The sequence below is a fragment of the Apium graveolens genome, chromosome 7 (assembly GCF_009905375.1).
Source record: "Apium graveolens cultivar Ventura chromosome 7, ASM990537v1, whole genome shotgun sequence".
Classification (NCBI taxonomy): Eukaryota; Viridiplantae; Streptophyta; class Magnoliopsida; order Apiales; family Apiaceae; genus Apium; species Apium graveolens.
In genome coordinates this window covers 269380249-269393225 of record NC_133653.1, presented here as the reverse complement: position 1 = coordinate 269393225, position 12977 = coordinate 269380249, and the positions used below count along the sequence as shown (strand labels likewise).

Sequence of the window (12977 nt, the reverse complement as noted above, 5' to 3'; positions counted from 1 at the left end):
AATTCCGTAATTTGTTAATTATTAATTACAGCTAATAATTAATTGCTTAAGCCCCAAGTTATCCTCTCTCCGAAACGAGGAAAGAATCAATCTCAATAAATCAATAACGGAAAATATCTCTCAACGATATTCTTCAAATCAGAAAGATATCACAACGCTCAGATTAAATCAGATAAAATCGGTAATTACCACATTAATGAAACTTATCCCTAAAGTCTCTTAGGGATAAGTCCAAATTTCACAGAACTGCGTAGGCTTGATCCAATATAAATTGGTACGCAGGCATCTTGGCAAAAGGGATCCGATACAATGAGACAAATCGAGACACCTCCCAAGTCCAGCCCCTCTTTTTCATAAACCCTAATCTCACAACTACACACAAATCGCTCTAATATTCCAGCAACCCTCCAATTTCGTGTTGTTACGAAATTCCTCCAACAACACCTAGTAATCGAACGAGTGCCTACCTAGGATTGTTGCAAGATGTATAAACCTTACAGAAGTTATAGCTTGCTGTTTTTTCGCCTGAGATTTCATGTTGTCGGAAAGATGTGAAATTTTTGATTTGCGCCTGAGCTGGAATATATTCCCAGGGTGTAGCTCATTCCCCATTAAACTATCGCATGAGCTGGTTTCACAATAGAGTAAACTTGGTCCACAGGCAATCTGTAGTATACTTGTTGATCCCCACATAGAAACATTCTTACATCTATTTGAGATACTCAAAGGTGTAGAAACTGTACTTCTCCACATGTACAAGATCCTACACTGCATTTTTAATTTGTTCAAGATTAAAAAAGGGCTTGAGAATCCTGCTCTATTTATTTACAGTTTCAAGTACCAAGTTCACTGCCTTGCCAGCAGCTTCGCTGCATCGATTATTAGGTATACTGATTCGACCTTCTTCTTCCTTCTTTTTGTTTGTGGTCATTGACCAATATTAGAAATGCAAATATCCGCGGATTCTTGCCTCACCACGAGACTCAGAAGCTCAAGAATTTGTTACAAGTAGAGGGGTACCCTTGCCAAGTGCTTCATATCTTCTTAATCTTCAATGAAATTAAGTAATTTTGTCTTGTCACAATAAAAGGCCTCCCAACCAGATTTTACAAAAAAATCAGAACTAGTAGCCAGACATGCTTAAATGTATCTCTGGTGCTCCCAGGACAATCACCATTACTCTTTAGTTCAACAATGTTCATCCCAGGCTTAAGCTTTTCTATACTTTAGAATCACAACACGTGTCTACGTGAACGTGGTGGTTCTTGTTAAGTAACCAATCCATCTAAATTTTAAGGTGGTAGAGGGGAGTCCCTCCCTAAACCGAGCTCTGATATCATGTTAAGTAACCAATCCATCTAAAACCTTAGGGTGCTAGAAGAAGACTCGAACATGATCTTATACTCTTCAACAGTTCTTTCGTAACGATGTTTGTATAACTGGAATGCTTTTTTTTTTCAGGGAGAATCATTTGTTTCTGGAATATCTCACTTGGGTGGTGCTGCAGTTGCTGTCATAATGTGGGCACGGTACAGGAGATGTTTTTACTGAATTCCATGAAGTTTCAGCTACGACAAATGTCATCATTGTTAACTTTAGAGATATAATACGAACGTAACAATCATAACCTTTTATTAGATGAAAAATGTTTTGAAAACTTAGCTTGCTAATGTAGTCATTGGTAGTGATAATTTGCATACCAATGTGCCCACTAAACACCAATTTTTTGTTTTAGCCAATCAAACTATCAAGCCACTTTGTTGCAGTTTTTAAGATACTGAATATCTGCTGGATCTGTTGATATATTATTCTGCCTCATTAGATATTAAGATTTGATGAGTAATTTGTGTTGATGTTTCTTTAACAGGGATGAAAAGTTAGTTTAATGGCTGGTTGATGTGTGTTTGTCTGCAATTATGTCACATGCTCTTCATTTTCTTACCACAGAGTACTAAAATAACTTACTGAAGTTCAGAAACACGATGAGATTATTATTATAAAAATCGGCCAATTTTTTAAAAAACACTAATAAATTATTCAAAAATCGGTCAAAAATATTTGTCATATTTGATCGATTCCTTTTTTTGAAACAAGAAATCGATTCAAAAAATGAATCAATCAAATATGACAAATTAGTCGATTTTTCTTTTAAAAATCGAGAAATCGGTAACTCAACAGAATAATTAGTTCTGATTTCTGAAATATGTAAAAATGAATTAAAAAAATCAAGATTTATATTTTCTATAATATTTTAATGATTTATAACAAGAAACAATTAAAAACATATATCATGAAATCTTCAAAATATACTACACAATAAATAATTAAAAAATATAAAAATTATATAAGCCAAAATTTAAAAAAAAAATTAGAGAAGCCAAAGTAAATGAACTACTTGAGGGCTCAATAAGCCAAGGTCCCCTCAACATCTTCTTCCAAATTTACCCTTTAAGGATGTTGTTTAATCATCGTTTTTCCCAATTAGCCCCAGAATATATATAAATCAAATCTAAACAACAAACCCCAGATTTTCTTCTCTCTCAGTCACTATTTTAATTGCTTAAAAATCGAATCTTTTTGGGGAAAATGAGGTGGGAAAAGCTTGAATTTCAGGCCAAAAATGGTGAAGGGCAAGTGGGTCCCGCCAGTTCTGGGCCAGGCAAGAGGTGGGGTCACACCTGTAACTCCATTGGAGGTGGTAAATTTCTCTATGTGTTTGGTGGGTATGGTGAAGATAATTGTCAGACTAATAAAATTCACATCTTTGACACTTGTAAGTCTTTGTATCTATTTTCTTGATTTTTGTATTGTCAATTCTTGATTTTCTTGATTTTTGTATTATAAATTCTTGATTTTTTTTGTAAAGTTTAAATCTTTATGTATAGATTGTTTGACATTTGTTTAAATCTTTAGTCAGAGTGTTAAAATATGGAATTGTTATTATATGTATACAAATGACTGAATGTTATAGGGCTTTATACAGGTGAAGTTTGAATTTATGAGTGTGGATATAAGACCAATTACAATTGGTGGGGGGATGAACACTTTTTTAGTGTGTCGAAAATGACAGAGGGATGATGAATTTCTGTGTCAATTACGGAATATATGTGTTGTTTTTTTGTTCTTTTAAGATCGTAAAATGGGGTGCCTTGTTGATTCTACAAGTGTATTGCGAGTACGGATGTGTAATGGGAGCCATATAGTCATTGTAATCGTCTTGCCAAACACTTGTATGTACATTACATGTAGATTCAAGCTAATGTATATAGTCATTTTATTCGTCTTGTCAAACACTTGTATGTACATATAGATTATGTTCATGTTTCATATGTTGTGGAGTTTCATGTACTGAGATTCATTTTGTTGATCATGGGACTGAAATAGTCATTTTATTGTTGCTTTAATTGATTGAATATAGTCTGGCATGAATTGTGCAAGCAAATAATGATGGCAAACACTTGTATGCACATGTAGATTCATATTTATTTATATACATTTATGTGTTTTTGAGTTTCAGTATTTCATATACTGAGATATCTTTCTTTGATACATAAACATAAACCGACCATGATGTTATTTGTCGTGATCTTTGCTACGCCTGCAACCTTCTAGGTTTCATAGTAACTGAATCTGGTTTAACTTTTTCTATTGCCATGATCAGCTAACAGGACATGGAGTGAGCCTGTGACAAATGGCGAACCTCCTAAGCCAAGGGATAGCCACAGTTGTACAACAGTCGAAGATAATCTGTTTATTTTTGGGGGTACGGATGGAACACATCCACTTAAGGATTTGCATATATTTGACACCTGTGAGTCCCCTTTCTGCTGCTACTTCTTTTTCTCTGTAAAATTTTGTTACCAGTTGGAAATGTTTTTTGAAACAATGCATAGACTAGTTTCTGTTAACTGTGCTGAAGCTTCTAAATTTTTATCTTGGGTTAAATGTTACAGCTTTGAACACATGGAGTTCACCAAGTATAAAAGGTGATGGACCAGAGGCTAGAGAAGGCCACAGTGCTGCACTTGTTGGTAAAAGACTTTTTATATTTGGTGGATCTGGAAAGTCTTCAAACGGTTCTCATGAAGAATATTATGATGATCTTTACATACTAGATACCGGTTAGTGTTTACGCATTTTTGACATTAGTAACCACCTCAATTTCTTCTTTACAGTGAAGTAGTGATTATTGTCACTTAGTGATGATCAAGTCCAGTCCTAGGTATAGGCAGGGCAGGTCAGGTCAATGCCCAGGGCCCCAATTCTAGAAATGCCACATATGTGAATATTTACTTCCACACAACAATTATTCTTTATCTAATTGAAGACTCTTTTTTCCGTTTAATAGAGGGGATAACAATTTAAGTTATCATATAAATCTTGTAATTTATTCATTAGTTATTTACTTTCTAATTTATTTGAAGGTTGAAAATTTTGTTAATTGTAGTTCTCTATGTTGAAATTCTTTATTATTGTGCTCATCTATGTGCTCTCTTTTTTATGAATTATGTATTTTGTTTTTTCAGTCGCAATCTTGTATATGCTTCATTTTTTTCTTAAAATTGTGGTGTCAAAAATATTATTTAATAAAAATTTATCAGGGAGGGGGCATCATATAATTTTTTCTTGGTCCCCGAAATACTGGGGACCAGCCCTTGTGATGCTTGAAAAATTATTATACTTTTTTATCATGTAAGATTCTCACCAGCTTGGTTTACTCATGTAGGAAGTCTAGACCATAATCTGTCTCTTTCTAGAGTTCCTGGTTATGTAACAATTTATACTGATCCAATCCATCATAACAGTCTTCTTTATTATAAAGACAATAAATAATTTAATCATCCTTAGACTCCGTTTTTTAGTTTTTTATTTTGTTCATTAATTGGAATGATATTGTTAAGACTTGTATTTTATTATCTCAGCGACATTTGTATGGAAGCGTGCTGAAACATCGGGCAACCCACCAGCTAAGCGTAATAGCCATACTTGCTCTTCATGGAAGAATAAAATTGTTGTGGTTGGGGGAGAAGATTTAGATAATTTTTATCTATCTGATGTTCATTTCCTTGATACAGGTAGCTATATATGTTGTTACTGGTTAGTTTTGGAGGCAAACACATTCAGAATTCATTTTTAATTGACCTCATTTAAACTTAAAGTCTGGCAGTATGATAATAAATTGTGTTATTCGCTCATTGTAGATACTCTTATCTGGGGGAAAGTAAACACTTTAGGTCAGCTGATGCCGCCTCGAGCTGGACATACAACTGTTGCATTAGGCAAAAACTTATTTGTTTTTGGAGGTTTCTCTGATGAACAAAACTTATTTGATGATATCTATAACCTTGATTTTGGTATGTAACAAAATTCATATATGCTTTTGAATCTGTCTCTATATATAGCCAGTAATTCCATTTTTTTATCTTGCATTTATTAATCTTGGCTCTGAGCCTTTTAACTAGCAAATTTAATCAGTACACATGACATTGATGTTTATAATTGTGACAAGCTTGTTTTCTTAACTTTCCACCTGGATTTAGAATGAAATAATTTTTCACTGCACATGTAACCTTGTTATATATAGTGATGAAGTAAAAATTATGGAAAAGAATAAATAGAATGAACCGAAGTTTATACAACATATTGGTATGTTTGAGAATCAAAATAGTTGCAGTCTTTAGTCTTTGTAACTTCAATGCTCTTAGTGTTGAATCCCTTGATGCTAAACTTTTTAATTTTCTTTACAACTTTTCAGAATTTAAATTCGATAACGTCTTTCAACATTACTTACATATCTACTTGTCACTCATTTTGCAGAAACAGGATGTTGGACCAAAGTGATAACTACAGGTGAAGGGCCTTCAGCTAGGTTTTCCATGGCTGGTGATAGTTTGGATCCTCTAAATGGAGGTGTCCTTGTCTTTATAGGTGGTTGCAGCAAGAATCTTGAAGCACTAGATGACATGTACTATCTGAGGACAGGTTTTATGCTAACCTTTTTGTTTTTACTAAACTTGAATTTATTGTTCACTGCTAATGATCATCTAAAGGTTCTATAAGTTTGTTATTCCTAGAATCTGACAGTATAAATTGGTCAATACTAGGAATTTTGACAGAGCCCGAGCGGGAAGAACGAAGGATTGAGAAAGTATCATTGAGAAAACAGCTGAGAGTTAAGGTTCAAGAGCAGAGCACTGTTACCCCAGTGTGTGATAAAGCCCTGGCCAGACCTGAGCCACAGACATATGCTTATCAGCCTGTTCCTGCAACAAATTTTGTCCAATCAAGTAAGGACTCTATTTTATCCTTGTGTGAATTCTTGTCGTGCAATTACTTTTACTTGCTATGGCTGCTTAATAAGGTTTTTATGCTCTGTTAGTTCTTCTACTTGCTATGGCTGCTTAATAAGGTTTTTATGCTCTGTTAGTATATGTGCTCAACTCCTTGTTGGTGTAAAAAAAAAAGAATCATCCTATATCTAAATTGAATGTTCGTGATTAATGTGGTAAGTGAAACCAGTTCATTTATGTTAATTGGGAATGTTGGGAGGACAGGAACTCCAAAGCATATAAGAAAATAAAGACAGACCCTTCAAACTTGAAGTGGAGGGGAGGACTCATAAAAACGACTATACTCCTGTAGGCCAGTAGTCATGATGATCATTGGCACTGTTAGTGGGAAATGTTCTATACTACTGATTAATAATTGCAACTAAATAATTTCCTGCATTTTGTTTGGTGTGACCAAGAGGGTACTTCCTAGTACCCGTCGAAGGCTTATAACCAAGCTTGTAGCAACTGCTGACCTGCAGACACCAGTTTTTCTCTATGGAAATACCTATTTAGATACATAAAATGTGTTTAGGGTATGGTACACATTTTTCAATGGGTTACATTTCTAGCATTAGGGTGGGGGCAGTTGGGATTCATGACCTTTGGAGATGAGAGTGAGGGTGAAGGAGCATTGTCATTAGGCTATCAAGATCCTGAATAATGTGTAGTACTGCTCTGGTTCTAGTTTAATCTATTAGCTTCATGTATGAGTTTGGCATTTTTTAAAGTTCAAGTGTCAGATTCCCTATGACATCTAGCAGTTTTTACATATAAGCTAAATGCAGTAGGCATATATGATTATATAGGTGAATCTTCCTATCTTTGAATCTGGTGTCCATGAAAACCATTGCAGAGCGACAGAAGATTTATTTGCATGAATATCAAACTCCTCCAGGGAAGAGGTCATTTCAAGCTCAGGTTACTACTCGCTTGTCAGATGGCTATACAATCGAAACTGTAATAGATGGAAAGACTCTTCGTGGAGTGTTATTTTCCACGAAGACAGGTGATAATGAAGCTTTGAGGTCCGTATCTTGCACTTCTTTTAATCCATAGTAATAGCAGAACACAGAACAGACTTCATTACTCTTTTCTTTTTCTTTCTTTTTTTTTAAAAAACTCGTGATCTAAATCGTCGTTTCACACTTCAATTTAGGAAACAAGATCAGGTGGAGGTTGGTGGTTCCAACACTCAAGATGATCACAACCTAAACAATTCTCCAATATCAAGCATGCAAGAAGTATTGAACGATAGGCAGGCAGATGGTGTTCCGGAGAACTCAGTATTACCTGATAACCAGATTCAAACTACCCCTGCCTCCAGCATGGAAAATGTGGTTGTATCTGATGCTGCTCGTCTTTCTGAGGTTAATGAATAGTTCCCTTTTTTTGGGAAGATGTTGTCATAGCATTGGACTTTTTTAGTAGACTACCTGCCTTTCAGTTTCTTAATTTAGTTAAAGAACCGAAAATATTGTGGAACCACCTAGGAACATTAGGCAGAAAGGCGCTTTGTTGCCTTTTTGAGGAGTAACCATATTTCGGAAGTTATGTCGTTGTCGTTGGTGCACTATTCACCTCTATAATATGATTAAATATATGTTATTTCTAAAATAGGCAGTCACAGGTATGTGAGTGAAACATGCTTGTGATGTAGTTAACTCGTTAATATTATATAACATGAACAAGCCTAGATTCTAATTATAAAATCAGTTTTACATAAATATGTAAGACAAAATACAACTGAATTCTATAATACAGAAACATAAGTATAGTGAACTCTAAAATCTTAAATGCAGAATATAATGAATTTATTAAGTTACATGTAAAAGTAATATCCAGACTAATAATTAAAAGTAACAATATTAATAGTAATATAGAGAATGATATGGATAAGTTGACTACAATCTAATAATGGACTGCAGCAATTATTATTTCCTGGGATATTACAGTTCTGCTTAACTTCTGATCTCTTTGTGCTCAAGTGGTAAAGGTAATTAATTACTTCACTTTATGGGTTAGATCATGTCCTATTCTTTTGTATGACTTGTAATTGAATTGATAGCATTTTATAAATATACTTGATTTGGTACTTAATGAGTGTTTTGATTTCTTATGTATATGCATATATCTGTATGTTATTTTTTTTGTATTCCTTCTTTTTACCTTTCGCCTCACTTGGGCAATATATAATTGTATATTATTCCGATGTTTAGGCATAGCTTGTTGCATTTAAGTTTCATATGCCATATATTATCATTTTACATATGTTTATTTTCTTAGGTGTAATATTTCTGGAACCTTCTTTCTGGTAATAATAATTACTAGTTTGCTTATCAAGAAAAATTTAATAGTTTGTTTTCATATTTAAACATGTATTCTACTTTAACTAAATCTTCTTCTGTATATGGATTAGATATCTATCGTTTCAGCATGAGTTGCTTATATCTATTGAATAGCCTCCTTATTCTACACCATTTAGGCGATAAGGAGTATCATTATAGCTTATATTTAAAACAGTAGCCATCTTGTCAGTTTTACCTGTAATAACATTTTCTTTATACAAGTTAGCTGTTCATATATCAAAGTGAAGTTCTCTTATTTACTGCAGGACTAGATGCATTTAATTTTTTCTCAAACCCCCTCCTTAGATCTTGATGGGTAGCTTACTAGCATGGGAAACTTTATGGTTTAGCACTGTTACCTAATGTATTGATAATACTCATTGAAACTAAATACTGCGGTCACCTATGATGCTCCTCGGTGATTAGCATGTCATTAGTTCGGTAAATTATAGAGATTTGCTGGGATCCAACAGAGTGACTAGTCGACAAGTCAGAAATGATGTATAATGATAATAAATAATTTGTTATTAGCTACTGACTAATAATAAAAAGCTATTTCCTCCGTTCCACAAAAAGTCGCGGTTCATGAAATATTAAAGTCAAACCAAGACATCTTTGAGTGATAATAATAATTCATATTAGATATAAAAATCATGAAAAAATATGATTAAAAAGTATTTACTATGAAATTCAATTTGTAAAAATGTATAATAAATCCATTTGATCATCTTATTTGCAAACTAAACAACAATCAGGTATTTTTAAATTTATGTATGTAACTTATATTATTTCTGTATATATTTGATTTATATGTGTTGCTTCAATTACAGGTGTTGGCCCATTTTAGCACAGTTTGAGTACTTAATGCCCAAAATAGCGCAATTTAGGAAGCTGGATGTTAGGGGCATATAGTTCATTTTTTGTCAAATGCATTATTACAGAACTCATAAAATAAATGCATTTTATGCAGTCTCAGTGTGAGGCACCATTTTTTTTTTGCGTGATCTATGCTATCATGCTTGTATTGTGTTTCCTGAAATAACTCAAGTTTGTAATGGGTTTGAATTTTGAACAGATACCCCAAACAAGCTCGTAGTCGTGTCTGTAGATAGTAAAGTAATTGCACAGGTGTACTTGAGTTTACACTGTTGAATGTTGCTACAGAGGCAGAGAATGCCTAGTCTTCCTATCTACCTGTTTAGTATTGCATCAAGGATGCATAGCGGGACGCAAATGGTTCGGGATTTTGACTTTTTCCTTTATTATCAATTAATTAAATAATTTGCTTAGTTTATATTTTTAGACGAGTGTTCCCTCGCAAACTTCAAGCCTAAGAGATTAGCATCTGAATTGTATTACCTAAAGACCTCCGAATTTATATTTTATTGCTCATTACCACAAGCATATATGAACCCTACAAGTTTTATACTAAATTAAAAGAGGATATTTTTAATTTAACAATCCATAGCTGCGTATTCTTTTTATCATGAGTTGTGTACCTTGATTGGCAATTCAACTAATAGTGGGTCTGCTGGATATTTTGATTTTCTATTTTCCTTATTCATTTTATGTGTTTCTGTTACTTTGGCAGGTCCCAAGTGATATTAAATTATCAGTTGCACCTAATGTGACTTTGGAGAAAAATAATACAGTTATCTTATCATACTCCAACTCCGAAGACACTGCAAGTAAAATGCCCGCGGCAGGTGCACATGTCACTTCACCTCCTGAACAAGGTACGAATAAATTTGAATAAGGAAGAATAGTCTAGTAAGCAGTAACTAGTTTGTGCATATTATTTATTACATCTATCTACGCTTGCATTGTTGCACCCTAATCTAATTTAATTCATTCATACCCGAGTATCCTCTGGGATTTTGACATGTCCCTCGGTTAGTATGTATGCAGCTGCTCTATATAACACATTAATGGATTAACTGAAAGCATCTAATCTGATGTGAAAATTATTAATATCTAAGCATCCAGTTGTTCTAATGTGATATGAATGACGTCTTGATCTTTACCAATTATGTATTATAGCCATAGATATTGGATTGACAGCATTATAGAATTTAGATAAATGACACTTGTGTCACTACTTAAGATTTAGATTTGCACCCTCTTGCTCGCAGTGTCACGTAAATGGCTTGTTAATTCATGATTGGATGACAGCTAACATCTTGAGAGTGCATATATTTCCATATCCAATAAATTGTAATATGCAAAAGTTATTTTTTATGTAAATTGAAATATTATGTAGTTGGTAAGTAACACTTGCCTTCTGATTTAACCGTAACTAAAATGGAACTGGAGTATAACTGTTGTTAATGCAAACATATTTGTTATAACAGACACTACAGCAGTAAATACTCATTATTCAATAACAGAGGGAGATGGTATGCAAATAGTCTTCCCTACTATACCAAAATATACTATTACAATTGAATCGTATGTATACATGCTTTTCATCGGCCTTTGGATGAACTTAAATTATGTTTTATTGAGACCTGAAAAATATTTGCTGTCCAATTGTTGTTTCCAGATGGTAGAGCCTTGACTGCTGAATTACCGTTTGCAAACAATTTGTTGTCAAAAGCTGATAGTATCCAATTGGGGTCATAGACTATATTTCAGGTCAACGGTGACCCGTTTGTACAGTAGTTGCAAAGTGATAGTAGTTCCAGAAAAGCAGGTAACGGCTGATTTAGGTTCTGTTTTACTTGTTCTATTTAGTTTCAACGTTTAGTTTCAAGCAATGCTAGAAAACTTATATGTATTCATTCAAGATTTTTCATTGACCATTCAATGAAGTGCATCTTTTACATCAAAAAGAGAGAAGTAGCTTTGATATATCAAGTAGATGGTACATTGTCTTTCTAGTATCCAGTAGATACTATTAACCATAAGTGTCATTATGTCTCGTTGCAGTTAACAAAACATTTTGTGTGCTTCTGCTTTTCTTCGTATCAAGGCGGGTTGACAACCTCAAGCATAATTTTTGGCAGATGAGGGACTGGTTTTGCTGGATTGAGGAGCTGTAAAAATTAGGATATTTTTGGTGAATCAGTGAGAAAAATTTGGACATAGCTTGATTCTTCATTTTTTTATTAGAAGCTTATTTTAACACGGTAGTAGACGGTCAGTATTACAGTTAATGGCGGTAGAATATTCATTGAAGTGATTATTATAATTTTTTTATGCATTTCTCTCATTTCAGATGTTTGGAAAATCTGCACAACCTTATGCTTCTTTTTTTTTTTGCTCAAGTTTTCGATTTGTTTATTTGGATAATCAGTTTCATCTATCTACATTATAGTTGCCATTTCATGGCACTTTGTTGAGGATAGTCCTAAATAGGGAAAATTGCATACGGCTTAAGATTAAGATTTTTAAATCTACGACGGGACTGCGCTCCCGAGATTTTTTAGGAAAGAAGAGAAGAGAAATAGTAGAAGAAAATAAATCAGTCGTGTGTTTCCGAGTTTTTGTAAAAAGGAGAGAAAGTGATCATGGAAAATAAGATAATGTGAGAGGATCTTTTCAAATCTTACCATTTTTGGGAAGAAAGTTTTGGGGAAAATTTATAGGAAATTTTTTCTCCTGATCACTTCTCTTCTCTCGCAAAAAAACTCGGGAGTACGCCTAGAAAGGAAAATTTTAAAATTATCTTTTATCTTCTCTTTTTTTCTCTCCATTTTCAAACTCTGGAGCACAGCGAAATTTAAGGTTACGTTTTGTACTTTTTAGATTTACTAGCCTTGTGCTGTAAATACTGTAAATTTACTTACGAGAGTAAAGTTCTCGAGTAACATCCGGAACTTATGTGAGAATATAAAAAAATTCAATGTAAATTGACACTTATCTCGTATAACAAGATATTGAGACGCAGTTTGTTACTCACTTAGCTTGTATGGATAAACTTTCTTTATTATTAGTATAATTGAAAATATTAAAAAAATAAAATAAAAAAGTAAAAAAGTGACATATATTGTATATGCACATGTATAAAAATTTATCTATATGTAAAAAAATTATAAAAAAATAAAAGTAATTTATAGTGCTAGTTCAATTTTTTTTCTATTGAAACGTAATGCTAGATCAGATAAAATTTCTGAGGTAATATCAGAAAATTCATTAGGTAATATTAGGAAATTCATTTTTTTTCTCTCTCCCTCTCTTCGTATAGGGTACCTTAAAAATTAACTAGCGACTTTTAATTACACTACGCATATTTATTATCCAACAATTTATTAAACGTAAACTGTTATATGCACCATATTCTGCAATATAAATGGATGAA

At 33.3% G+C, this 12977-nt stretch overlaps 1 protein-coding gene across 1 annotated transcript; it reads left to right on the top strand.

Annotated features, from left to right (window-relative positions):
* The first annotated feature begins 2387 nt into the window (after positions 1-2387).
* Positions 2388-11888, top strand: LOC141672494 (uncharacterized). Its single transcript, XM_074479114.1, has 12 exons — positions 2388-2773; positions 3662-3811; positions 3954-4121; positions 4923-5075; positions 5202-5354; positions 5818-5982; positions 6105-6287; positions 7186-7357; positions 7489-7699; positions 10269-10413; positions 11220-11369; positions 11606-11888. Exons 1-11 carry the CDS (start codon positions 2587-2589, stop codon positions 11297-11299), a joined length of 1767 nt encoding a protein of 588 aa, XP_074335215.1. The 5' UTR covers positions 2388-2586; the 3' UTR covers positions 11300-11369; positions 11606-11888.
* The last annotated feature ends 1089 nt before the right edge of the window (positions 11889-12977 follow it).